At 39.1% G+C, this 25,920-nt stretch overlaps 1 protein-coding gene across 4 annotated transcripts in view; it reads right to left on the bottom strand.

Moving 5' to 3' along the window:
- The window catches only part of CDK14 (cyclin dependent kinase 14), a 562,452-nt gene that overhangs the window by 379,950 nt on the left and 156,582 nt on the right, over nt 1-25,920 (bottom strand). For all 4 annotated transcript variants that reach the window (XM_053655083.1, XM_053655082.1, XM_053655085.1 and 1 more), the window contains one exon: nt 1,453-1,532. In XM_053655083.1, coding sequence (XP_053511058.1) covers nt 1,453-1,532 — 80 coding nt within the window. The remainder of the gene's footprint in view (nt 1-1,452; nt 1,533-25,920) is intronic.

Genomic DNA, 25,920 nt, shown 5'->3' with positions numbered 1-25,920 from the left:
AACAGGTCACATGATACTTGAAACTGAAGCTTTCAAATAAGAAGTGATGTAACATGATTCAGGTTTGTGAAAAGATTATATTGATTACAGAGAGGGATAACAGGAAGGTAAGAGAACAATGTGGAGAGAGCAATCAGAAGCTAGGACAGAAGTACAAGCAAAAAACTGATGACAGCCAAATCTGGAGTTGGCAGTAAGGGCAGAAAAGCAGACAGACTTGAGACATGTTTTAGTGAAGTAACTTACAGGACTCCTTCACAGGCAGGATCTGGGGAGGAAGAACACTGGCTGCTGCTTTTACTAATATTGTGCAGGAATGATGTGAATGATAGTAGGTAGGGGCACCGTGAGTTCCATTTGGATGCGTTAAGTTTGAGATGACTGTTGCACATTGACTGGTTTTTTAAGGTTGAACCAGCCTTGCATTCCTGGAATAAACCTCACTTAGTAGTTAAATATCATCCTTTTTATATACTACTGGATTCGAGAGGAAATGCCAGGTGATGGATACATGAGAATGTAGACACAGAAAGGTCTTAGCTAAAAAGAGGCATATGTAGGTCATCAGCTCATAGTTGCTATTTTAACACATGAAATAATGAGTCACATTGAAAATGTGCTCATTAGAGAAAAGGAGGCCCCTTCCCTGTCCAAAATTCCCTAATATTTAGAAAAGAAAACCAGCACAAGAGAAAGGGAAAAAGCTACCTACTTGGAAAATCCAGTATCACAGAGGACAATGATTCAACCACTTATGAACTGCTAAAAGCTTTGGTAAATTAGCAAGGAGAGGTGTCTATCTGATCTGGCAATACAGAGATCATTGATTAACTTTATAAGAATATTTTCAGCTAAATAGGAATTATAGAAACCAAACTGAAGTGGTATGAAAAAGAGAATGAAAGGTAAAAAAGTGAAAACAGAAAGACTTTCAAAAATAATGCAAATCGTAAAAATAATTGTGGAAAATGATCGGACTAGTAATAGACTACACTGAGTTCATCAATACATTAATAGAACCATTGCAGCAAACCACAGATATTTATACCGCATTGTAGTTTAACAGAATAAGCAGCTATGGTTCCTTCAGTGCAAAAATAAATGGAAGTTTATGTCAAGATAATCTGTATTTTTTAAAATGTAGTAGAGGGAAAGCTATTAATACTGAAAGTTCTGAAACTGAACTTCAAAGATCTTATTAATAAAAAGAGATACTTTATTATCTTGGAGTAGAGCGACTGTTTCCTTCCTACTCTTGAGTATGCAGCAGGGTGGTCGTGTCTTATTTAACATAACTTGCAAGAGGTGCTGATCTTTAAACTTCAGTTTACATGCTCCAAGAAGAGATGCAAGCATATCGTTTAGAAACTCAGCCTATTCAGAGGCGCATAATATTTCAACAGCTATGGACATCATGCAAACACAAAAGCACAGAGGAAAGAAAACGCCTACCTTCTCTGATAGCTGTAAAAGGTGTACCTTCTTCTTCCTGCAGCCTGATCACCTTCAGGGCTACCAACTTCCCATTAACCCTGGAAGAAACAAAGGAGAAAATGAGAAGCAAATCCATGAAAATCTGTTCCTGTTATGGTTCCAATTTTCCTCATTACAATATATATTTTTGCACCGAAAATTTCGGGAACTCAATTATGCTGACACAACAAGATTCATTTCAGTAAGTCTGGGAATTCTATGTCATCCTCATAAATATTCACACTTTAAACACTCACATATTAAATATTAACTTGCATAACCTAAAAGTTAACTGAAGTTTTTCTGTGATTCACTCGATGTTCCTTCCAGAATGAAACTAATGCTCAACAAAATCACCATGTTCTGTCAGTTATTCTCAGATTAATTGAAATCAAGAAGCCAAATTCATATTCTTTGTTTTTCCGATAGCACCTTTGTTTCTTTTGCTGAAACTTCTTCCTCTTAAGTCCTAAACTGAGGTGATTCAACCCCCAAGGACAGAAACTTGGCACTCAGCTTACTCTCTTCCCCCTCCCATCCCCTCCTCTCCCTTACCCTTCCTTCCCCTCTCTTCCCTTCCCCACTCCCTTCCTCTCTCTCTGCTTTTCACCCTCTCTTTCCTCCTTTTCACAATTATTTTCTTACTGGAGCATCCTAAAATTATATTTGGTCTGACTGTGTTTTATAATACAGTGTAATATCCAAATAAAAGTTATGAATAGTTTACTGGTACAAGGTTACACAAGACCTATCCAAAGCAGATGGTTCTTCCAGATGCATTCTAAATGTGTATCGGCTCTAATTAAGAGTAAGAATGTGCTAGGAGACAACTTTCTATTCAGTCAATTCTGTTAACAAAGACATGTCTACCTATCATTAGTCTCCTCGTTGAGTGCTCAACTCTCTCTCTCTCCCTTTTCTGGGCCTAGAGGCCTATTTTATTAAAATAGGTAAAACGTGCACACATTAAAAGTTCTTTAAAAGATATAAGACAGCATTTGACAAAAAGTAAATCTCCCTCACACATTCTCCCTCAGCCACCCACCTCCTGTTCTCTGAGGTCAACACTTGCCATGGTTCATACTAACACACACACATACACACACGTACACAGGAGTGAGCAAAGCAGAGTTACAGTTGTTCATGTGGGAAATAATACGATACTAAATAATACAAGAATAAACTCTGTTTTGCATACTTACAACTATAACCCTACTTTTGCCCCCCATACACATACACACACACTAACACACACACACATACATAGAATACATACATATACAAATGGCAGTATGCCATACAGAGTACACGGCATGTAGCTTTTATCACTTAATACATATTTTGGCAACTTCCTCTTAAAATCATAGGCCTGCTCCCAACTTTTTGCTACCAAGACAATGATGCAATAAATATTTGTAGATATGTAATTTCATCTATGTAAAAATATGTCTGTAAATTCCTGAAAATGAAATAGCAAGATCAAAATGCACATGCAGATGTAAATTCTAATTCTGATGGATATTGGGAAATTATCCTGCACAGTCTGCACCGATTTACACTTCCCGGAGCGAACGCCATGAGCCCCTGTTCCCCCTTCACTTGTACTACGCCAATTCGACAGATGAAAAATAGTTTTTCTTTGCTATTTAAATTGAAACCAAAGTGAGGTTATGAAACTAGCAAAGGAAAACTGGGTCTGAAATAAAGAATCTGAATGTCTCTTTTTAAGAACTGAATCCACTTGGTCTGTTTTTGCTAAAAAAAAAAAAAAAAAAAAAAAAACTATAGACACGAAACTTAAAAGGCCAAGGAATGTATCACAGCCCAAGCATCCCAGTGGCCTTCCTCATTAAACTCATTGCTGAAATGCATTAGTGGTTACAGTAATCAAATAAGGATATCTGGTTATAAGGCCCACAGTGTGCCATCTACATCGTGTTTACTTTTCCTTGGGTTTCAGCTGGAAAGTTACTGCCTTCTGCCCTGCAATTCTCTACTCCGAATACATTATGTAAATATTCTAATCCTGATTGCACTCCAGGTACCCAGGTGCAGGCAGAACATTAACACGCACAGGGTTCAGCTGGAGACTGTACCTGTGCTCTTCACTGTGCCCTTTACGACAAAGGGGGACCTCTGGTGGGGCCCAAGTCCGGGGTGCGGTCACTGCTGACATCTGCACCGGTTTTTCTCCGCCAAGTTGAGCTCATCACTAGCTCCCGGAGGAGGCAGTAACTGATTCCAGGAACTGCTGGGAATTTTCCCTTCATTTACTGATATTTTCCCCTCACCCATACACACACACACACAAAACCTTCTTCCCACAAGGCTTTCCCACTTTCCTTGACTCTGTTAATGCATATGTACCATGAACTGAATCCCAGGATACAGGGAATCCATGTTTTTCAAAGGTTATATACTTAAAACACTCTCCAGACCATGAGCTATGGTGGTCTTGTAATACAACTGAAAGGAGAGGAACCTCCCCAAAGTCACTTTTTACAGGCAACTAGCAATGGAACAGCTTCAAGTAATCTCATAGACTGACGGGCATGATTTTTGTGGTGAACAAAATTTCTGAACATATTTACTATGATAACTGTGTAAAAGAAAAAGATCCAGGTTAATGGGATTCTGATTCTGATGCATAATTCCCCAAGAATTAAACCTTCAAGTATTAATTTCTTAGATATGATCATCACAACAGAGACACTGAGACTTTGTTTATATCATATGAAATTAACATTTCCTTAAGATTTATACTAGACTATTAGCTCCAGGAGCAAAGGGAGTTTTTCTGTTTCGTTAACTCTTATATGCTCGGTGCCTAAAACTGCCTGCTATAGACTCTCAAAATATTTTAGTGAAAGAATATTAATAATGTTAATATACTGACATTTCCTTCCTTATACCTGCAAGATAACCCAAGAATAAAGAACCTTACTCAACATCACTAACCATATGGGAAATACGAATAAAAAACCACATGACATGTCACCTCACACCTGCCAGAATGGCTGTCATGAAGAAGACAAGAGCCAGAGGGTGCTAGAGAGGATATGGTGAAAAAGGAACCTTCAGACATTGTCAGTGGGACTGTGAATTGGTCCAACCACAGTGGAAGACAACATGGAGGTTCCTCAAAAATTCAAAATATATCTCCCGTATAATTTGGCAATCTCCACTCCTGGGTACATAGCCAAAGGAATTGAAAAGACTTTGATGAGATAAATGCACTCTCACATTTATTATAGCACTACTCACAATAGCCAAGACATAGAAACAACCCAAATAGCCATCAACAAATGAATGGATAAAAAAGAAGTGATACACAGACACAATAGAATATTATTCAGCCATGGGAAAGAAAGATGTCCTCCCACTGGTGAAAACACAGATGGACCTGGAACACATTATGCCAAGTGTGATAAGTCAGTGAAACACAAGTACTAAATAATATCACTTCTGTAAAATCTAAAAAAGTCAAACATATTAAAAAAACAGTAAAACGGTAGTGACCAGGGTATTGCGGGTGAGGGGCAGTGAGAGGTAACAGCCTCTCACTGTTTTATGAGTTTTATGAGTATGCACTTGTAATGATTAGTACACAAGCCATAAGGATCTATTGCACAGTATAAGGAACATAACAATACCGTATTGTAATTATGTCATATGATAAATATCCCTACATCAGCAATCATATCACATTAGATAAATGTATCAAAGTAACATGTTGTACATCCACACTTACACAATGCTGCGTGTCAAATTCCTTCAATTAAAAAAAAAATCATTGCTTTCAAAATTTTCAGAAATCTTACATTTTTATAAAGCGTTCACATCTTTCATGTTTGGTTTAAATACTTCTTTTTTCAAATTAAAGATGCGGTTTCTTTGTTTTTGATGCATGCAGATAAAGAAATTTTTCATTTCCTGAAAGTTTTATAATTTAGAATGCCTTATTGATTAACCTTTTTGCATCTGACAGATTTGTTTCAAAACTCTCGCTCTCCTTTAATAATATGAGTCCGGATCCCTATACCTTCCTCTTCTCCAACTGCTTCATTGGTTTCCCATTAAGAATCATATTGATTATCAAGTTGCTCTTTAACCTAAAATTCTTTGTGACTTTTTCTTTTCTTAATTAGTTTTCTCTACATGTCTAGACATTCACCAACTACTGAATCATGCAGTTTTAAAACCCAATAAAAATGGTAAGTCACTGGCTCCACTTTTGGAAAAGATAATTTTGAAAAAAACATTATGAATATTCTAACATTCAATCTTTGGTGCATATACTTTTTTAGTATGCATACTTTTGGTGCATAAAACTTTAGCATGGACTGAAATAATTAAAATTCTGAGTGACTACTCTAACAAAATGTCAGTTTTTAAAGATATCTAAGGAAGACAGATGTTGTTCTATTAAAAACAAACTAAACATTGAATCTAATAATTACCTGTGGGTTTAAACTATTTTATTAAAAATTCAAAACATACACTTCAAACATTGATTTAAGTTCTTTAGAATAATTACAAAATTCAAATTGAATCAATAAATTAGAGCTGTTTACAAGAAAATATTTATGATTCCTCTTTAACAAGTCTTATTAATTAAATCAAAAGCTAATGAACAGAAGGCAATCAAGTCTTGATTGGCAATGGAGACATAAACCAGGTAAATAATGTGATTAAAAATAAATGCTTTAAATTGTGCTAATATCACCACAGAACATTCTGTGGGAGACAATTGTCAGGTCAGCATCTAGTTGCTCTAAACTATATATAGTTAATGGGAGCCATTTTTATTTCAAAGATTCTTGCCTATTCTCTAATTCTTCCAATAACTACCATTACGAGTTTGGTCTCACTGTGAAGCTCATGTCAGGCCCAAGGATCAGTGACTCACGGCTCTAGTCTGCCCATCCAAGTGGACAAACTGCTGAGTGCGGCAGGGGGAAGGGCTGGGGGGATGCCCAAGCCTGCACAGAGCCATCCACGCCCACGGTCACGGGGACACTGGGTGTCCCAGCAGAGCCACGCTAGAGTGGACCCAGCTTTCAAAGTGGTTCTAATCACAAATGCCAATCCCTGCCAACTTCAGAACTCTATCCACAGTTCTGTATGCCCCAAGTTTGTAAATAATACAATTCTCTTGTGAAAGTGAAGTTTTTAATGTGAAGAGCCTATTCATTTTTTCACGCATTCCTCCATTTGTTCAGTCAACATTTTGTAAAACACATAATGGAAAACACCTCAGTTAGCTCAGGGTACATTTTCCAGGTTCAAAAGGTGACGCAAAAAGAGAATTTCGTTACAGGCAAGCAACTCTCACAGGAAAGACAGAAGATTTTCCATTTTATTAGTTACCTGAAATTAATAGGGTAAGTTAGTATAATAAAACAAAATTACAAATATTATCCAGGTCATCTTTGAAAATAGTGTCCATGTGCTAACACCTAGAAGAAATTCTGTCTAGAGGATATAAAGGAAATTAGGTCAATACACCTGAAAGAAATTTAATATACTCTGGGAAATTTAATATATTCTCCCTCACTCTTCCATTATGATTTTGCCTCAAGAGAAACTGCTAAGAAAAATAACACCGAGTTCAGGCGGATACAATGCTTTCATTTCCTTACTGTGCTGTCTTAGAAGCAATAGAATAAAATGTAGATTATTACTAGGGGAGTTACAATGACAAGATGGAGTATATTGAGGACAATATTTTGGGCCAAATTTGTGAGTTTTTGGCAAAGTCATTAAAATATTTTAAAGGTTTTACTAATAGTACTTCTGTTAAGATGCTAACTATGCTATATAACCTACATATTCAAAAAACTAAAAACTAAGTATTCATGGCCTTGCTGTCACTAAATTTAATTTTTATTCACATGTGAATGAGAAATCATTTCAGTACTACTTAACCTTTGCTATTCTGAAGTATTCTAACAGTGCTATCAACTATACTTTATTCTAAAAAAATAAATAAGGGAAATTCTGGCCAAGATGGAGGCATAGGTGGAAACACTGTGCCTCCTTGCACAACCAAGTTTAAAGACAACAAAGTTTTAGTAACAAAAATGCAACCAAAACACAGAGAATTGAACTGTACAGAAGTCCCACAACAACCGTTCAGCCAGACCGATAAGAGGGGTGGAGTCAGTGGCTGGTGGAGCAGAGTCAGGCAGGCAAAAGCAACCTGACTGTCCCAGAAGCGCAGGCAGCAGTTGGCGGATCGCAGGTGTGGGGTGGCGGTGGGCAGACCCAGTGGGAGCACAAGGTGTCTGGCTGACCATGGTCACACATTCACATGCAGATAAACCAGGCAAATGAGTGAGCAGTGAGACAGACTGCACAGGCTACAGCCCCAGCGCCGGGAGTTAAAGCCTGAATGCACCAATTGAAACTTTCAGGGTAGAGGTGCCAGGAGAAGCTCCCAGGCTCAAGGAGAGTTTGTTGGAGAGACCCACAGGGTCCTGGAGGGTGCACAGGCTCACACACCCGGGAGCTAGCACAAGGGGGGACCGGTTTGCTTGCGGGAAGTAGCAGAGGGGACCGAAATCTGAGAGAGAGCAGAATAAATGCCATTGCCCCTCTCTGACCCCGTCCCCACATACAGCATCACAAACCAGCGACCTGGGTGGCCCCACCCTGGTGAAAACCTAAGGAAGGCTCTGGCCCTCATACGTAATAGGTGCGACCTGACAAAACCATTATGGCTCAAGCAGAAAAAGAGCTCAAAGTCCCAGAGCCAATACTTTTAAGCGACCAAGAAATAGCCAACCTATCTGATGCACAGTTTAAAACACTGGTTATCAGGATGCTCACAGAATTGGTTGATTTTAGTCACAAATTAGAGGAACAAATAAATGCTAAACTAATTGAAATGAAGGAAAATGCACAGGAAACCAATAGTGATAGAAAGGAAACTGGGACTCAAATCAATTAAGTGGACCAGAAGGAAGAAAAAAATGACCAAACAGAAAAGAATGAAGAAACAATAATTCAAAAAACTGAGGAGAGGCTTAGGAACCTCTAGGACATCTTTAAACATTCCAACATCCGAATTATAGGAGTATCAGAAGGGGAAGAGAAAGAGCAAGAAACTGAGAACTTATTTGAATAAATAATAAAGGAGAACTTCCCCAAACTGGCAAAGGCAATAGACTTCCAGGAAATCCAGGAAGCTCAGAGAGTCCCAAGGAAGTTGGACCCAAGGAGGAACACACCAAGGCACATCATAATTACATTAGCCAAGATTAAAATGAAGGAGAGAATCCTAGAAGCAGCAAGAGATAAGGGGACAGTCACCTACAAAGGAGTTCCCATCAGACTGTCAGCGGATTTCTCAAAAGAGACCTTACAGGCAAGAAGGGGCTGGAAAGAAGTATTCCAGCACCGGCTGGTGTAGCTCAGTGGATTGAGCATGGGCCTGTGAACCACACAACCACAGTTCAATTCCCAGTCAGGGCACATGCCTGGGTTGCAGGCCAGTTCCCAGCAGGGGACTCATGAGAGGCAACCATACATTGATGTTTCTCTCCCTCTCTCCTTCCCTTCCCCTCTAAAGATAAATAAATAAAGTATTTTTTAAAAAAGCATTTCCTTACTTTATTAAAAAAAAAAGTATTCCAAGTCATGAAATCCAAAGACCTACATCCAAGATTGCTCTATCCAGCAAAGTTTTAATTTAGAATGGAAGGGCACATAAAGTGCTTTTTGGATAAGGTCAAGTTCAAAGAGTTCATCATCACCAAGCCCTTATTATATGAAATGTTAAAGGGACTTGTCTAAGAAAAAGAAGATAAAAAATAGAAACAGTGAAAGGACAGCAAACTCAGTTATTAACAACCACACCTAAAACAAAAGCAAACTAAGCAGACAGATCAGGAGCAGAACCATAGAAATGGAGATCACATGGAGGGTTAGCAACAGGGGAGTGGGAGGAGGAGAAGGGGGGAAGAAGGTATAAAGAATAAGTAGCATAGATGGTATATAGAAAATCGACGGGGGAGGGCAAGAATAATATGGAAAATATAGAATCTAAAGAACTTGTGACATATGAACATAAACTAAAGGGGAATGGTGGGGGAGGGGTGTGCAGGGTGGAGGGGAATGAAGGGGGGAATGGGACAACTGTAAAGGCATAATCCATAAAATATATTTAAATAAACAAATAAATAAGGATTTCAAGGTAAGTTGTCAGTAATTACACATCATCCTAATCATGGTCAAAATAGAATAGAGAGGAGTAAAAGATTAATGTTATTTCTGTTAAATTTTTTAACCCAAAGATTAGTAAGAGAGTGTAATGGCCCTTTATTAGGAGGTGCCCAACAGTACAAAGAGTCTGAAGATTTAGCACAATGAGAAAAGAGTTTGCTCAAACAACTATCACATATAAAAGAAATGACAACCACTGAAGCAGACCTCATCATTCTCAATGTCTTCAATGTACACACTCATAACACTTTGAAACATAAACTTACAGTGACATCATAACATTCATAAAACAGAATTATGTACATTTGAACCATTTTAAACCAGCCAACTTTGCACCTTTCCAAAAATAAAACCTGTCAACAAAGAATTTGAGAATCTTATTACCTTGCAGACAAAAAGGTCCTTTCTAGCCTGATTGTTTATCTTGGTTCTCTCACTGCCTGGAAATAAACAGCCCCCCAAAAAACTCTGATAGAACTCAAGCTCCCCTAAAATGCCGCCCAAATGATTTAGTGCTTCGTTACATTGAGCCAATATTTGCTTCCTGTAACTTGTACCCTCTGATGCAAGTTCTGAGTCCACAAAGACTAAGCTAAACTAAATGTTCTTCTACAAGACAGACTTTCACTTAATTAAAAGTATATATACCCCGCCTCCCATCCAACAAATATTCATTGAGAGACGAACATTCTGTGCTTGGAATTAAGAAGGAACAACACAGACGCGGTCCCTGCCTGCATGTCCATCTCACCAAGGAGACAGGGATCAGGCACATGACTACAGCAATGGCTGAAACACGTCAAAGGCGGGCAGGAGGCTCCCACTCATCAAAGATGGGACAATTTCAGCATTACTAAAAGAATACCCATGAGAGAAAGGTGTCAAATATGCTTAGATCATAAGTCTATGATGAGACTTAAAAAAACTCATCAATCCTGGCTGGTGTGGATGGGCGGTTGAGTGTTGGCCTGTGAATCAAAGGGTCACCAGTTCTATTCCCAGTCTAGCAAACATGTCAGGGTTGTGGGGCAGGCCAGAGGCAACCACACATTGATGTTTCTCTCCCTCTTTTTCTCCCTCCCTTCCCCTCTGTCAAAAAGAAATAAATAAAATCTTTTAAAAAACCCTCATCAGTTATATCTGGGAGGGTATTAGGTAATCATCTCACTAGTTTAAAAACTGTCAATATGGAGAATATATCAAGCATTTACCCCTCCTGTCATGTATTTTCAGATTTCAGTGTAACCAGGTATTGACATGTGAAAATTTCTCTTTACAAATGCATTGCATGTAACAAGTGAAGAAGAAATGACAGAATTTGAATAACACCATTTTGCCAATCATAATAATTTAATAAATTAGTAAAAATTGCTGAAATCACCAAAACAGAAAGCCTATCAGATATTACGTGCCTCTTGATAGAAGAATACATCCCCCTCCAGAATAAACCCAAATTGAATCTGACCAAGTCTATATCTATTTATTTATTTTAAAAAGACAGGGGAAATGTTAAATAACATTATTAGGATACATCATAAAACTCCAAACAGCAGGTGATTCTTCATACAGGAGAAATAAATGGGTCTCTTAACAAATACCTTTCGTGAAAAATGGGAGGGGAACCCATAAATTAAGAGAGCAATATCAACTAATTCCAATGTATAAATCCAATTATATCTTTACTCTGACAGTGTATTTTGACAGTGGCTATATGTATATTTGATGATATAAAGGAACTGTTAAATTTTTAGATGTGATAATGGTATCACAGTTAAGTGTTTTAAAACAGAGTTATCCTTTAAAAAATAAATGTACCATGAAATAACATCATCTTTGCAGTTTGTTTCAAAATAATTGGGGGAAACAAATACAGATATAACAATCATATATGGGTTGTTGATGTCTGAAATCAGGTGATGGGCTCATTGGGATTTATCATAACTATGCTCTCTACTAATTTTCTATTACAAGTTCTATAAATTTTTAAAAATACTCAATATGAATTTGGATAAATGCAAGTGAGAAAAACTTTAATGTGCTATTAAAAATATAAAGAACCTATTTTAGATTAAATAGTTAAAGGAGGTTTCTCTGAGAATATGACATTTAAGCTGAAATAAGAAATAAGAGTAAGCAAAGAACATTCCAGGCAGATGAAACAACCTGTACAAAAGCCCAAGAGAACACGATGCGTTAAACCAAAATGTGAAAGAGTGGCTGGAGCTTCTTGGCCAGAGCCAGCTAGGGGTTGCACCTAGAGAGAGGGGCCGGAGAGGTCCTGACCACGGAGGTCCCCAAGGGCCACAAAAAAGACTGATAAAAAACCACCAGAGGACCTTAAGAAAGGTGATGATATGATTAAGTTAAGCGTCTGCAGCTCACTCACTATGTCATCAAGAACAGCCTGAAGGACAGAGCAGTGGGGGCAGGGGAGGTCAGGGAGCTGTCCCAGGGGTCCAGAAGGCAGATGGTGGACACAATGAACCAGGGTGCTGGGCAGAGAGTGATGAGAAAAGGGAAAGTGATACTCTGAAGGCAGAAGCAACATGCTGTAAAAATAAGTCGGATCTGATGTAGAGAAAGGTGTAGAGGATGACTCCTGACTTCAGGTCAAGGTGGACGGAGGTACAATTTATCATTTAATATTTGAGAGTTGAGAAAAATAAAGGAGAGGAAATTTATACCAAGGGCACCAAGAGTCCTGGGTGGGAGCCACTAAGTCTGAGAATAGCCAAGTGGAGATGTGAAGGGAGCATTGGTACACAAGGCTTTGGCTCACAGTACAAAAGTCTAGGCCAGGTATAAAAATCTGAGTTCCTTGGAAGACTTCAAAGGAAGTAATAATATTAAGAGAGAGCCAGCTTTCTGTTAAAGCGGGAGTGAAGAAAACAATCAGAAAGAGGTAGAGTATATGCAATTTGCTGATCACAGAATACTGTTCTAGATCCAGAAAATAAGGAAAGAGTCTGAAGGAGAGGAGAAATGACAGCTCAGGAGGTGCAATGAGAAACATGGGGGTGAGGTCTGAGACACTGGCTGATCAGGCAGTTTTATGCCTTGGGCAGCGCCTGGGTAAACAGTGGTGTGAGGCAGAGGAGACGCCATGCGGGGAGTCTCTCAGAAGCAGATGGAATGGGGGCTGCTGTTTGGCTGATGCTCAGTGTGGCTGCCCGTGTGAATTCGGCAAGGCCTAAGAAGGGATGGGTCACCCAACTGTCTTCCTCTCCTTTATCAATCAAAACACACCTAGGAACATCAACCTGCTGTAGGCTGTTAGACAGACATGAGCAGAGCAAGAAAGATGAGCCAGGGACAGAAGGTCACCAGGGAAGAAAGCCTTGGGTGCCTAGCACCAGTCAAAACTGGGAAAACAAGGACCTTGACCCCAGGGTAACCTCCCCTCCCCTAGTACACTGCTGGGCATGTGCTTTAGATTCCCTGACCTTTCATATGGCTAGTCATAGAGTTCAGACCTTCCCCTGACCTTTCTTCCTCTGGCATATTGCTAGTCATGTGTTAGACACTCTCAGAGGGAGCCCTTAAACATTAAGCCCCCAAGATAATGAGGTTCTGACCTGCTTCAAATACATCTAGGCCTCAGTTGTGTTTCATCCCAGGCCCAGAAAAACAGCAAAATCAAAGGCACACCACAGCTGACATCAGGACCAGCTGCACTGACTAATGACCCCCTGCTCTGGCACCAACCAATCAGTGGAGACCACAACCCTGAAAGGACACACCTTGAAAGCTGATGAATATTCGATTGAGATTGTCCCCTGGGACCTCTCCTAAAATCCTCACCCTTGAAAGCCCTTAGCATAGAAGACCCAGCCTGTCTCCCTCTCGGGGGCATGCACACACCTCCCCACTTCCCCCTCATCCCCACAGCGAACCTTACCTTTACCCTTCTCTCCCCTCAGCTCCAAGGGCTCATTTTTTTTGCCTCTGTAACTTCCTTCCTGAGCCCATTTCTTCTACTGCTCACTCCTTCTACCTCTGGGACTTTCTAAATAAGCTTTCTCTTGTAGTTAGGGTCTTAGCTCTGAATTCTTTGTGAGAATTCTTAGCTCTGAATTCTGAACCGAGGTCTGATGTGACTCCACTGGTCTAACACCTGGTGCTGTTCTCGCCACCAGCAAATCTATATCCGGTCAACAAGCGGACACCCAGTATCCACAGTGTTCTGCTAGTCTACTAGTTTACCAATCTGACCAAAACAGGAATTAAGGTTATTTAGGCATGATGTAATTTTTTATGAACTCCTGGGGCCACTAATTTGCTTTCTAACTACTCAGAAATTATCATAGCAATCAGCTGTCCCAAAATTTTCCACTGGAGGAGGGGAATAAGAAGGGCACACAGAGGAAAGGTCAGACCATTTCCCCTGTCTCCGGTTCACAGAATCCACCTTCTTCTGTGAATATCTGGACAGCTCAAGGCTGCTAACGCCTCTCCCATTTTTCATAGCTTCTCAAAGACTAACAATGATGGGACAATCACAACTCCCAATTTCTTTAAGATCCTGCAAAATGGTCTTCTCAAGTCTTAAATCAGAACTCTTTAGAGGGCGACAGTACTATTAAACTTCCTAAGACACAGGATCATTTCATTCACTCCTATATGTGTTCTGTGCTTCGGTACCAGAAGCTACATCTCCTTGGTAGCAATGATGAGCTTGTTCTCCATTATCTTTCTACCCAAGGAGCATCTTTTGTCTGTGAACTTCAAATCTGAGATTTTCCTGGATTTCTAGTGCTTCTTCTCCTTCCATCACTGAGCTGAACTGTACTAGTTATCTGGTCTAATGTTTGTTTGGTTTTAAGAGACTTTTATTATCCATTTTGATATATTAACCTTCGGGAGTTTTAAGGCAATGGATTATATGCTTCTTGATATCTTTCTGGAATACCTCCAGACACAAGGAACCATTCTGAGTAGAGCAAATAGTCACATGATACAGCCCTTGAAGAAATTACTCGCCAAAGAAATAAAACAGGATCAAACAACTAAAATGCATGAATTACATAGGTATCTTCATTTTTAAAAAGTACGGCCAAGTTCTCCAAGACAAAGAACGTTAACATATCAAGAGAAGGCACAACGCATGCAGAAGATGCCAGGATGCCCAGGGAAGTGAAGGTAACTGGTTACACACACTCCTGGACTGACTAGAGAAGAACCGTGCTTGTTTCACAGGATGGAAGAGTTTCATAAAAAGGAAATAAAATGTCTGTTATGAGGAGTTTTCACATGGCATTCAATATTTCACATGGTGAGATGTGAAGCTTACTGTGTTAATTAGTTCTAAAGGTTTTTTATCTATAACTCACAACATGTGAGTTATATATAAATATATATAAATATATCATACCCTATATCATACCCTTAAATATATCATACCCTAAATATAGAAGCACTCATATGTCCTGAAAACCAAGAATAAAGGGCTGGTGTAAGATAAAGAAAAACAGAAGTTGGGATTTTTTTTCCATTTCTCCCTAGTGCCACTCTGAAGCACACTCATCTGGAGAAACATATCACTGTGGTCCTTGAAAGGCTGCATTTGATGTTTCTAGGGAAATCACGTTTTCTTCTTCTGAGGTCAAGTTGCCACTTCAGATAGATTTTTAACTTCAGTAGCTTTTTTCCCCATTGAAAATTCTTTTCAAAAGCAAGAAAAAATTGATGTACTTCTAGATGATATTATTTTTTCCCTATCTTAGGCTACTTACTACAATCCCCAACTTACAATGGTTCCACTTCCAATTTTTTTATTTTATGATACTGCAAAAGCGCTACACATTCAGTACAACTCATACTTCAAATTGTGAATTTTGATCTTTTCCCAGGCCAGTGATATGTGGTACAATAACTCTTTTTTTATGCTGTGCAGCAGCAGTGAGATGATTTTGCCCAACTGCAGGTTAATGGAAGTGTCCTGAGCACATTTAAAGTACATACGGTTAAGCTATGATGTTCAGGTTAGGTGTATTAAATGCATTTTCAACTTTCAGTAATTCTACTTATGATGAGTTTATCGGGATGTAATCCCATCATACATTGAGAAGCATCTATATTTTCTGCCAAATTGTTAGATACTGTATCTCAAATGGGATCTAAAAATAAAAATGAAATACACTCATTCATAATTTTTTTTAAAAAGCCTAACTACATCATCACAATCACAGGGAGTCAACACGTGAACTGGGATTAAAGAAAAGACAATAAAATCTGATGTTCACTTTTACAGTATTTCAAGCTTCCCAGTTCAAAGATACATTTAAGGCATGATATGGTCCCCTTTCTCTCTCAGAGTCACAAATGATCCCCTTTTTCTTGTAAAGACACACCTGTTCAGTGTCATTAGAGAGAAGTTGAGCTTCTACTCTCAGGAAAAAAAAAACTCTAAGGAGTTACATGAGACGCACTAGAAAGCATATCTCGCTGACCAACCGCGAGGCTTGAGCAGTCCCCAAATACTTATTGCCAAGTACTGTTAATCACAAAGATCTTGCATTTTCCATTCAAACACAGCCATACAAAATTAAATGAAGTTTGAAACAGCAGGCCAAAACAATTAAAGCAGCCCTGGAGGGCCACTTAGTCAGGGGTATTCAGAGTTCAGACTGTTCTCAACCCAATTCTAATAAAGACACACATGCGCGCACACACACTTTAAGTTTATTTTATAATCAGGAGAGAAAGCTAGTATTTCCTTTTTGGGGTTTGGCTAAACAGGCCCATGAAGAACCAAAAATAAAATTATTATAAAGGTACAGTACCTTGATTAAAGGACCAGAAGACATAAAAGTAAAGAGTATTATGAGTAGTTTTCATGTTCTCCAATAAAAATATATTACTTTTATAATTATAGAAAATGTCATTATTAAATATCTTTAAAATAAAATTTAAAAAATATATATAAAGTAAGATCAAATTATTTAGTTTGATTCGGCCTTTATGACAAAAAGGGTTGGAGAACAATGCTATAGCATCATGAATTACCTAAATCTAAAACACCAAGTAGACTGCTTTATGGACAAGCAGTAAAGGATTCAATTTAACATATAAAATTGAAAACAATATAAATATATTGTTGAAACATGGTTTTATTGAAAACAATAAAAATATAAAGTTGAAAACAATCTACCTACACATGTTGAAGATCCGGTTTTATATTCATTGACTCTTTAGTAATATGTAAATTAATATAAAATCTAAAGAAAGACCATCACAAAAATTGTATATAATTGGTATGATAAGATCTATGCTAGTATTACTACTTTCAAAACATAGCAATACAGACAGAGTACATACAAATTAGCCTAATTTGGAATGAAATGGTTGTACACAGAGCCAATAACTTAGAATCAAGGCAGTTGTCTTTAAGTTGGTAAGTCAAAAGGAGCACTTGTGTTGATGACCCCTATTGTTGAAGTACCTGCAGTGTGGCCGGCCCTGGACCACGGCTTTATCTACACTGTCTCATTTAATCCCTAAAACACCTCCATGTGATACTATACTGATCTTCACTTTATTAAGAAAGGGAGGCACATGTCTAACCACAAGAAGTGACAAGTCCCCACTTTGGATCTAGGGTGTCCAACTCCTAAGTTCTGTGTGTAGGAGCAACAATTAGAGTGTAAAACACAGAAGAAAGGAGTGTGGTCCACACACTCATGCTGGTCCTTCCTTCAACAGAGGTGCTCTGCCTACACCTGTGATCAAATTATTTACTACTAAAGCAGTGTCATTGTGTTCTAATAATATTTCGCAAATGTCAAAGTAAATCAATATGTTTTATAATGGATTAATGTCTTATCCAATTATAAAAGAATATATAGAGGATTTTTGGGCCGGGGACCTGCCAAGTGGCCCAACCAGAGGGGAGCAGAGGTGATTTCAGTCTGTGCATAGCTCCGAGGTCCAGCGCCTGGTGGGAACTGTGTCTGGGAGAGTGCCTAAAGGCGCCTGGGACAGCGTTCAGCTCCCGGACGGCTCCCTCTCTGGGATTTTTCTGCCGGCCAGGCCGAGTGGCTCAGGCAAAGAGGTGTGGAAGAAACTTCAGCCTGCCCGCAAGTTGGGGAACTAGTTGCTCCACACGCAGTGTGTCTGGGCAAGTGCCTGAGGGCGCCTAGGCCAACGTTCAGCACCCAGAAAGCTCCCTCCCTAGGATTTTTGGGCCCGGACCGGCCAAGAGACCCAACCAGAGGGGAGCAGAGGAGATTTCAGCCTGCACACAGTTCTGGGTCCAGCACCCGGCGTGGTGCTGCTACATCCCTAGGTTTTTTTTTGCCAGAGGTTGGCCAGGGGACCCAGACAAACACAGGAGCAGAAGGGATACACACCACGCAGCGTGCCATGACGTGCACACAGAGTTTCTAGGCCGGCGCCCAGTCCTCAGATTGGCTCCCGGCTTCCAGTCTACCCCCCTCAGACTATCTGGAAGCCCGGGGCGCTGAGGGGTCCTGGGAAAAGAGCTGAGACCCTCAACCCCCTCCCTTTCTGGCCAAGCAAGGTGGGGGGCCAGGAGAGACTTGTTTGAGAGTTTACAGAGAGGTTGCGGAGGACAAAGGGCCCCAACCAAAGACTCTGTGGTTGCCAGCCCAGGAGAACTCAGAGGTGCAGGCTGGGGCTCTGAATCCAGTAGACACAGCAGCCTGGTCTGCTTCACACCCAGCTTGGCAGCAAACCCAGGATTGGGCAGAGGGTCTGGGGCTTCCCAACGGAACGGGGGCAGGCCTGTGCTCAATCCCGAGGGAACCAGGAAACTAGGCCGGTGCAGGTGCCTGCAAACACAGCAAACCAGACTACGGCAGTAACCCCTGGGAGGGGAGTGCTGCGAGAAAGTCCTAGTTCCCCATTGTAGGGAGCTGGGGGAGAGGCGCCAAGTGTCTGGATCCTGAGAGGGGCTGGCAGAAAAATCACAACAATCAACCCTCAGCCAACTGCAACCAGAAAAACCGGTTCGGCTAGTTTGAAGCCAACAAGTGACATTTCCTTTTCTGAGGTTGTTTTTGAGAGATTATTTTTGTTTGAGCGTTTTTTGTTTTTTGGTTTTTTACTTTATTTTATTTTTATTCTTTCTTTCTTTTTTTACCTTTCTTCCTTCTCCATTCCTTTTCTTTATCTTTTTGCTTTTTTAAAGTAATCTGTTATTTCTTTTAAACTTTATTACTGTTTCATCTTTCGATACTTTTGTCCTCTTTTCCCGGATTTTCTGTTTTATTTCTTTTTCTTTTCTTTCTAAACTTATTGCTCTTTCTTCCATTCCCCTACCATTTTTTTCTTTCTTCCTTTTATTTCTTTTCTTATCATTTCTTTCTTTTACCCACAAGAGTCACAATCAACTTGAAAATATGAAAAGACCAGAGCTGGACCCATAGAAGAGGCCTCCCAATAGTAGAGTCAGAGAGACAAATTGCACATTGTTGTAGGAGAGAAGCCACAAGTTGCTGCATATTTGAGTAGGTGGAAGCAGAGAACAAACAGGATAACCAAAAGAGGCTGCACCATTGAAATTCACAGGCATTCCACCACAAAAGTTCATACCATAAACCCAGGGTGTCAAAACAGATTAATCTAAGAAGCTGAGGCTAACAAGAAGAGTCTCACAAACAATGGGAAGACAAAGAAACAATCCCCAAATGAAAGGAAAGGAGGAATCCTCAGAAAGAATGTTAGATGAAATAGAGGCAAGTCAACTATCAGATACTGAATTCAAAGCACTGGTTATCAGGAAGTTCAAAGAGCTCACAAACAGCTACCAGAAACTACAGGGAAGCTACAATGATCTCACTGTGAACTATATCAACATGAAAAAGGAAATGGAAATTATTAGCAAGGGCCAAGAGGAAATGAAGAATACAATTTCTGAATTAAAAAACACAGTGGAAAGCATTAAAAATAGGGTGGATGAAACAGAAGCTCGGATTAGTGAATTGGAGGACAAAGTAGAAAGCATCTCACAGAAAGAACAGGAAAGGGAAAAGAGGCTCAGAAAGAATGAAGAGAGATTAAGAGAAATGCAAGACAATATGAAACGTAATAATATCCGAATAATAGGAATACCAGAAGGAGAAGAAGAAGAACAAGGGAAAGAAAACATATTTGAAAGAGTAATGAGAGAAAATTTCCCTAATTTGACAAAAAAAAAAGTCACACAAATCCAGGAATCACACAGAGTGCCATTCAAGAGGAACCCAAAGAGGCCCACTTCAAGACACATCATCATTAAAATGGCAAACTTCCAAGACAAAGAGAGAATCTTAAAGGCAGCAAGGGAGAAAAAAGAAATAACATACAAGGGTGTCCCAATAAGGTTAGCCACTGACTTCTCAATGGAAACACTCCAAGCAAGAAGAGATTGGCAAGAAATATTCCAAGTAATGAGAAACAGAGGCCTACAACCAAGGCTACTTTACCCAGCAAGGCTCTCAATCAAGATAGAAGGCCAAATAAAGAGCTTCCAAGACAAAGGAAGTCTAAAAGAATTTGCTGCCACCAAGCCAGCTCTACAAGAAATACTAAAAGGTCTGCTTTAAGGAAAGGAAGGAAAAGAGACAGACAGAGAGGAACACAGGTACAAAAATGGCAATGAATAAGAACCTATCAATAATAACCTTAAATGTAAATGGATTAAATGCTCCAATCAAAAGACACAGAATAGCGTCATGGATAAGAAAGTATGACCCACACATATGCTGCCTACAAGAGACCCACCTCAGGACAAAAGACCATCACAGACTAAAAGTGAAAGGATGGAAACAAATTTTCCAAGCAAATGGACAAGAAAAAAAGCTGGGGTAGCAATTCTCATATCAGACAAAATAGACTTCAAAAAAAGAGCCATAAAGAGTGACCCAGAAGGTCACTTCATAATACTCAAGGGAAGAATCCACCAAGAAGACATTAACATCATAAATATATATGCACCCAACATAGGAGCACCAAAATATATAAGGAAAATCTTAGAGGAATTCAAGAAAGATATAGACAGCAACACAATTATAGTGGGGGATTTTAACACCCCACTATCAAAAATAAACAGATGTTCCAAACAAAATATCAACAAAGACATTGCGGCATTAAACAACACCCTTGATGAAATGGACCTAACTGATATATACAGAGCTCTTCACTCCAAAGAAGCTAAATACACATTCTTTTCAAATGCACATGGAACATTCTCAAAGATAGACCACATGATAGGGCACAAAACAAGCCTCAACAAATTCAAGAATATTGAAATCATACCAAGCATTTTCTCTGACCATAAGGGACTGAAACTGGAAACCAACCCCAAAGGAAAAAACCTAAAACACCCAAAATCATGGAGACTGAACGGTATTCTATTAAACAATGAATGGGTCAAGAATGAAATTAGGGAAGAAATCAAAAAGTTTCTGGAAACAAATGAAAATGATCTCACAACAACCCAAAACTTATGGGATACAGCCAAGGCAGTCCTGAGAGGGAAGTTTATAGCAATACAGGCCTACCTAAAAAAAAACAGAAACATTTCAAACAAATGACCTTACTCTACGCCTGCAAGAACTCGAGGAACAACAACAAAAACAGCCCAAAGCAAGTAGAAGGAAGGAAATAACTAAGATCAGAGCAGAACTAAATGACATAGAGACTAAAAGTACAATTCTAAAGATCAATGAATCCAGGAGTTGGTTCTTTGAAAAAATAAACAAAATAGACAAGCCTTTAAGTAGGCTCATCAAGAAAAGAAGGGAACGGACACAAATAAACACAATCAGAAATGAAAGAGGAGAGATTACAACTGATACCACAGAAATAGAAAGGATTGTAAGAAATTACTATCAAGAACTGTATGCCAAGAAATTTGAGAAACTAGGGGAAATGGACACATTTCTAGAAAAATATAATCTTCCAAAACTCAATGAAAAAGAAGTAGAACACCTGAATAGACCAATAACAGCAAAAGAAATTGAAGCAGTAATCAAAAAACTCCCATCACACAAAAGCCCCTGGACCAGATGGATTCACAGGAGAATTCTACAAAGCATTTAAGGAAGAGCTAACCCCCATTCTTCACAGAATATTCCAAAAAATCCAAAAGGATGGAAAACTCCCAAACTCCTTTTATGAAGCCAGCATCATCCTAATTCCAAAACCAGATAGAGATACAACAAAGAAAGAAAACTTCAGGCCAATATCGCTGATGAACATAGACACTAAAATCCTCAACAAAATATTGGCAAATCGCATCCAACAATATATCCAAAAGATTATACACCATGACCAAGTGGGATTCATCCCAGGGATGCAAGGATGGTTCAACATTCGCAAAACAGTAAATGTAATTCATCACATAAACAAAAGCAAAGACAAAAACCACATGATCATATCAATAGACGCAGAAAAAGCTTTCGATAAGGTACAACACCCATTTATGATCAAAACACTCAGCAAAATGGGAATAGAGGGAACATTCCTCAATATAATAAAGGCCATTTATGAGAGACCTACAGCCAATATCATACTCAATGGGAAAAAACTAAAAGCTTTTCCACTAAGATCAGGAACAAGACAAGGATGTCCACTTTCACCACTTCTATTCAATATAGTATTAGAAGTTTTGGCCACAGCGATCAGGCAGGAAAAGGAAATAAAAGGCATCCAAATAGGAAAGGAGGAAACAAAACTGTCACTGTTTGCAGATGACATGATAGTGTACATGGAAAATCCTATAGACTCTACCCAAAAACTGCTCAAACTAAGTAATGAATTTGGCAAAACAGCAGGATACAAAGTCAATATCCAGAAATCAAAGGCATTTTTGTATACAAACAATGAATCAGCAGAAGCAGAAATCAAGGAAAAAATCCCATTCGATATAGCAAAAAGAAAAATAAAATATCTGGGAATAAACCTAACCAAAGAGGTAAAAGACCTGTATGCAGAAAACTACACAGCACTGAAGAAAGAAATCAGGGAAGACACAAACAAATGGAAACATATACCGTGTTCATGGATTGGAAGAATTAACATCATCAAAATGTCCATACTACCCAAAGCAATATACAGATTCAATGCAATACCTATTAAAGTACCAATGGCGTATTTCACAGACATAGAACAAACACTTCAAAAATTTATATGGAATCATAAACGAGCCCGAATAGCAGCTGCTCTTTTGAGAAAGAAGAACAAAGTAGGAGGGATCACAATACCTGATATCAAACTGTATTTCAAAGCCACTGTAATCAAAACAGCCTGGTACTGGCATAAAAACAGGCACATATACCAATGGAACAGAACAGAGAGCCCAGAAATCAACCCAACCCTCTACAGTCAATTAATATTCGACAAAGGGGGCAGTAACATAAAATGGAGTAAAGATAGCCTCTTCAGCAAATGGTGTCGGGAGAACTGGACAGCTACGTGCAAAAAAATGAAACTTCACCAACTTACACCATACACCAAAATAAATTCAAGGTGGATAAAAGACTAAAATATAAGCTGTGACACCATTAAAGTCCTAGAGGACAACATTGGCAAGAAAATCTCAGATATTCCACGCAGCAACATTTTTACGGATATGTGCCCTAGAGCAAGGAATATAAAGGAAAGAATAAACAAATGGGATCTCATCAAAATTAAAAGTTTCTGCATGGCTAAAGAAAACAGTATTAAATTTAAAAGACAACCAACTGTATGGGAAAACATATTTGCCAATGATACCTCAGACAAAGGTTTAATCTCCAAAATATACAAAGAACTTACACGACTCCACTGTAGGAAGACATCGAACCCAATTAAAAAATGGGAAAAGGACTTGAACAGACACTTCTCTAAAGAGGATATACAGAATATCCAGAGACACATGAAGAGATGCTCAATATCGTTAGCTATCAGAGAGATGCAAATTAAAACCACAATGAGATACCACTTTACACCAGTCAGGATGGCTATAATAGACAAAGCAACAAACAACAAATGTTGGAGAGGGTGTGGGGAAAAGGGGACCTTAGTTCACTGTTGGTGGGATTGCAGACTGGTACAACCATTATGGAAAACAGTATGGAATTTTCTCAGAAAAATAAAAATTGACCTGCCTTTTGACCCAGCAATTCCACTGCTAGGATTATACCCCCAGAATGCTAAAACATCAATTTCAAAGAACCTATGCACCACAATGTTCATAGCAGCACAATTTACAATAGCCAAGAGTTGGAAGCAACCTAGGTGCCCATCAGTAAACGAATGGATCAAAAAATTGTGGTACATATACACAATGGGATTCTATGCAGCAGAGAGAAAGAAGGAGCTACTACCTTTTGCAACAACATGGATGGAACTGGAAAGCATTATGCTGAGTGAAATAGGCCAGGCATTGAAGGACAAATACCATATGATCTCACTTTTGACAGGAAGCTAAAGAATAAAACAAACAAGGAAACAGAATAAAAACAAAGACACTGAAATAGAGAACAAGTGGGCAGCGACCAGAGGGGAGAGGGAAGGGAACTTAAGGGGAAAAAGGGGGAAGGATTTTGAGGAACAAGTATGAAAGACACAGAGATGAGGACTGGGGGGGGGGGGGATGGGAGGGAGGGGGGAGACCGGGCGGAGGGGTGCGGTGGGAGAAATAGATAAAAAAAAAATGTACTTGAAAAGTAACTAAATAAAATTTAATATTAAAAAAAAAGAATATATATTTTTGGAGGAATAGTTGAAAATACAGAAAATTCTTATATTAGTAATAATCCCACTATTCAGGTAAATTCTTCAATACGTATGTATCTTCTAGAGTTTTTTTATGCATAGATTTTTATTAATGGCATTCTACTTGTATATTTGGTTATTTACTTTTTTTCTTTTGACTTAACAATACGCGTATATCCTTTTACTGGACAGGCTGAAATAAGAACCCGGGGTAGTGCCAAGTTCAAAGAACTTTGTACTTTACCTTGTAAGGAAAATGGCCCCAGTACTTCTTTCCTTCTAAAAATGTCACAACTCCTGCATTTTGACTTGTGGTGAAGCCAACCCTGTTAGCCAAATAATAAAAGTCTGTATGTCCCTGACAGTCACACGGGCGGCAGGAGCTACGGGGCAGTGCCTCTGAGTTGACCCAGCTGGAATTCAGACTAATATGTGTGCTCCATTCCCAGTGACGGAAAACAGCCCATCAAATCGTCTCCAGGGCAGAGACACTATAAATTGAGATACACGATCTTAGACTTGGAAGAAGTGAAACCCACCCACAGTATTCAAATGTCAGTTGAAGAAAAAACTTCCTATGTTCCAACTATAAATCTCTATTCCCAAAGACCATCTGTCAAAGTCCCTTGTCTTCACACTTAAAGAGCCTGATGAGAGTGTTCCTAAACATTTTTCCCAATCAACACTTAGTTAAGGATTATTAGTTAAGCATCTATTAATAGTACTGTGACAGATAGGTCCCAAAGAATAAGATATATAAAATTGACCCTTGAACCACACGAATTTGAACTACACAGTCTTAAACCAAAAAAGTTTAGTAACATTAAAATCTAGCTTAATAAGAAATTTAATTTCCACTCAGTGAGAAGACAGAATGGAGCCACTCTGAGGAGGAGCCATGTTGGATGGCTTTGCCTTGTACTGAACGGCTTTCGTGGAGTCTGGCTTCAGTAAACTCCCCATGCTGTAGCTGTTTCCTGGTTTAGGCAAAGAAGAACTAAACCAGGAAAACAGCTACAGATAGGGGAGATCACATCGGCTTTCCCTGTTAGAACAATCTCTTTAACTAAGAAATCACAAAAGTCAGCTTTCCCAAATGTTCCTCCTTTGTGTGTGTCAATCTTCCCAGTCATTAACAGAAAGCCTTCTGATGTGACCTTCATTCGAGTTCAAAAGGAGTGTTGGAGGAGTAAAGTCACTGACTTCAGGGGGCAACATTTACTCAAAAGCAGTTAGTTATTTGCTCAGTTTTCATGGAAAAAAAGGAATGAACACAACGGCCATCACTCTTCTCCAACGAAGCAGATGGGAAATCATCAGCAGTCATCCACTGAGGAATTCTTCCACGACAGTACCATATATACAAATCCCGATCCAGAAAATAAATGTGACTTCAGCTAGTGTAATAGTTACCTTATAATGAGTTTTTAAAAATGAGTAGTGTTATCTGTCAATTGGGTAAACTGCATACAAATATCTAAACTTTCTCTGTCAAATATCTGTAGATATTTAGTCAGTAAC

The sequence above is a fragment of the Artibeus jamaicensis genome, unplaced genomic scaffold, assembly GCF_021234435.1.
Source record: "Artibeus jamaicensis isolate MK-2021 breed Jamaican fruit bat unplaced genomic scaffold, CSHL_Jam_final contig_923, whole genome shotgun sequence".
Taxonomy (NCBI): domain Eukaryota; kingdom Metazoa; phylum Chordata; class Mammalia; order Chiroptera; family Phyllostomidae; genus Artibeus; species Artibeus jamaicensis.
This window is presented reverse-complemented; position numbering and strand designations above follow the sequence as displayed.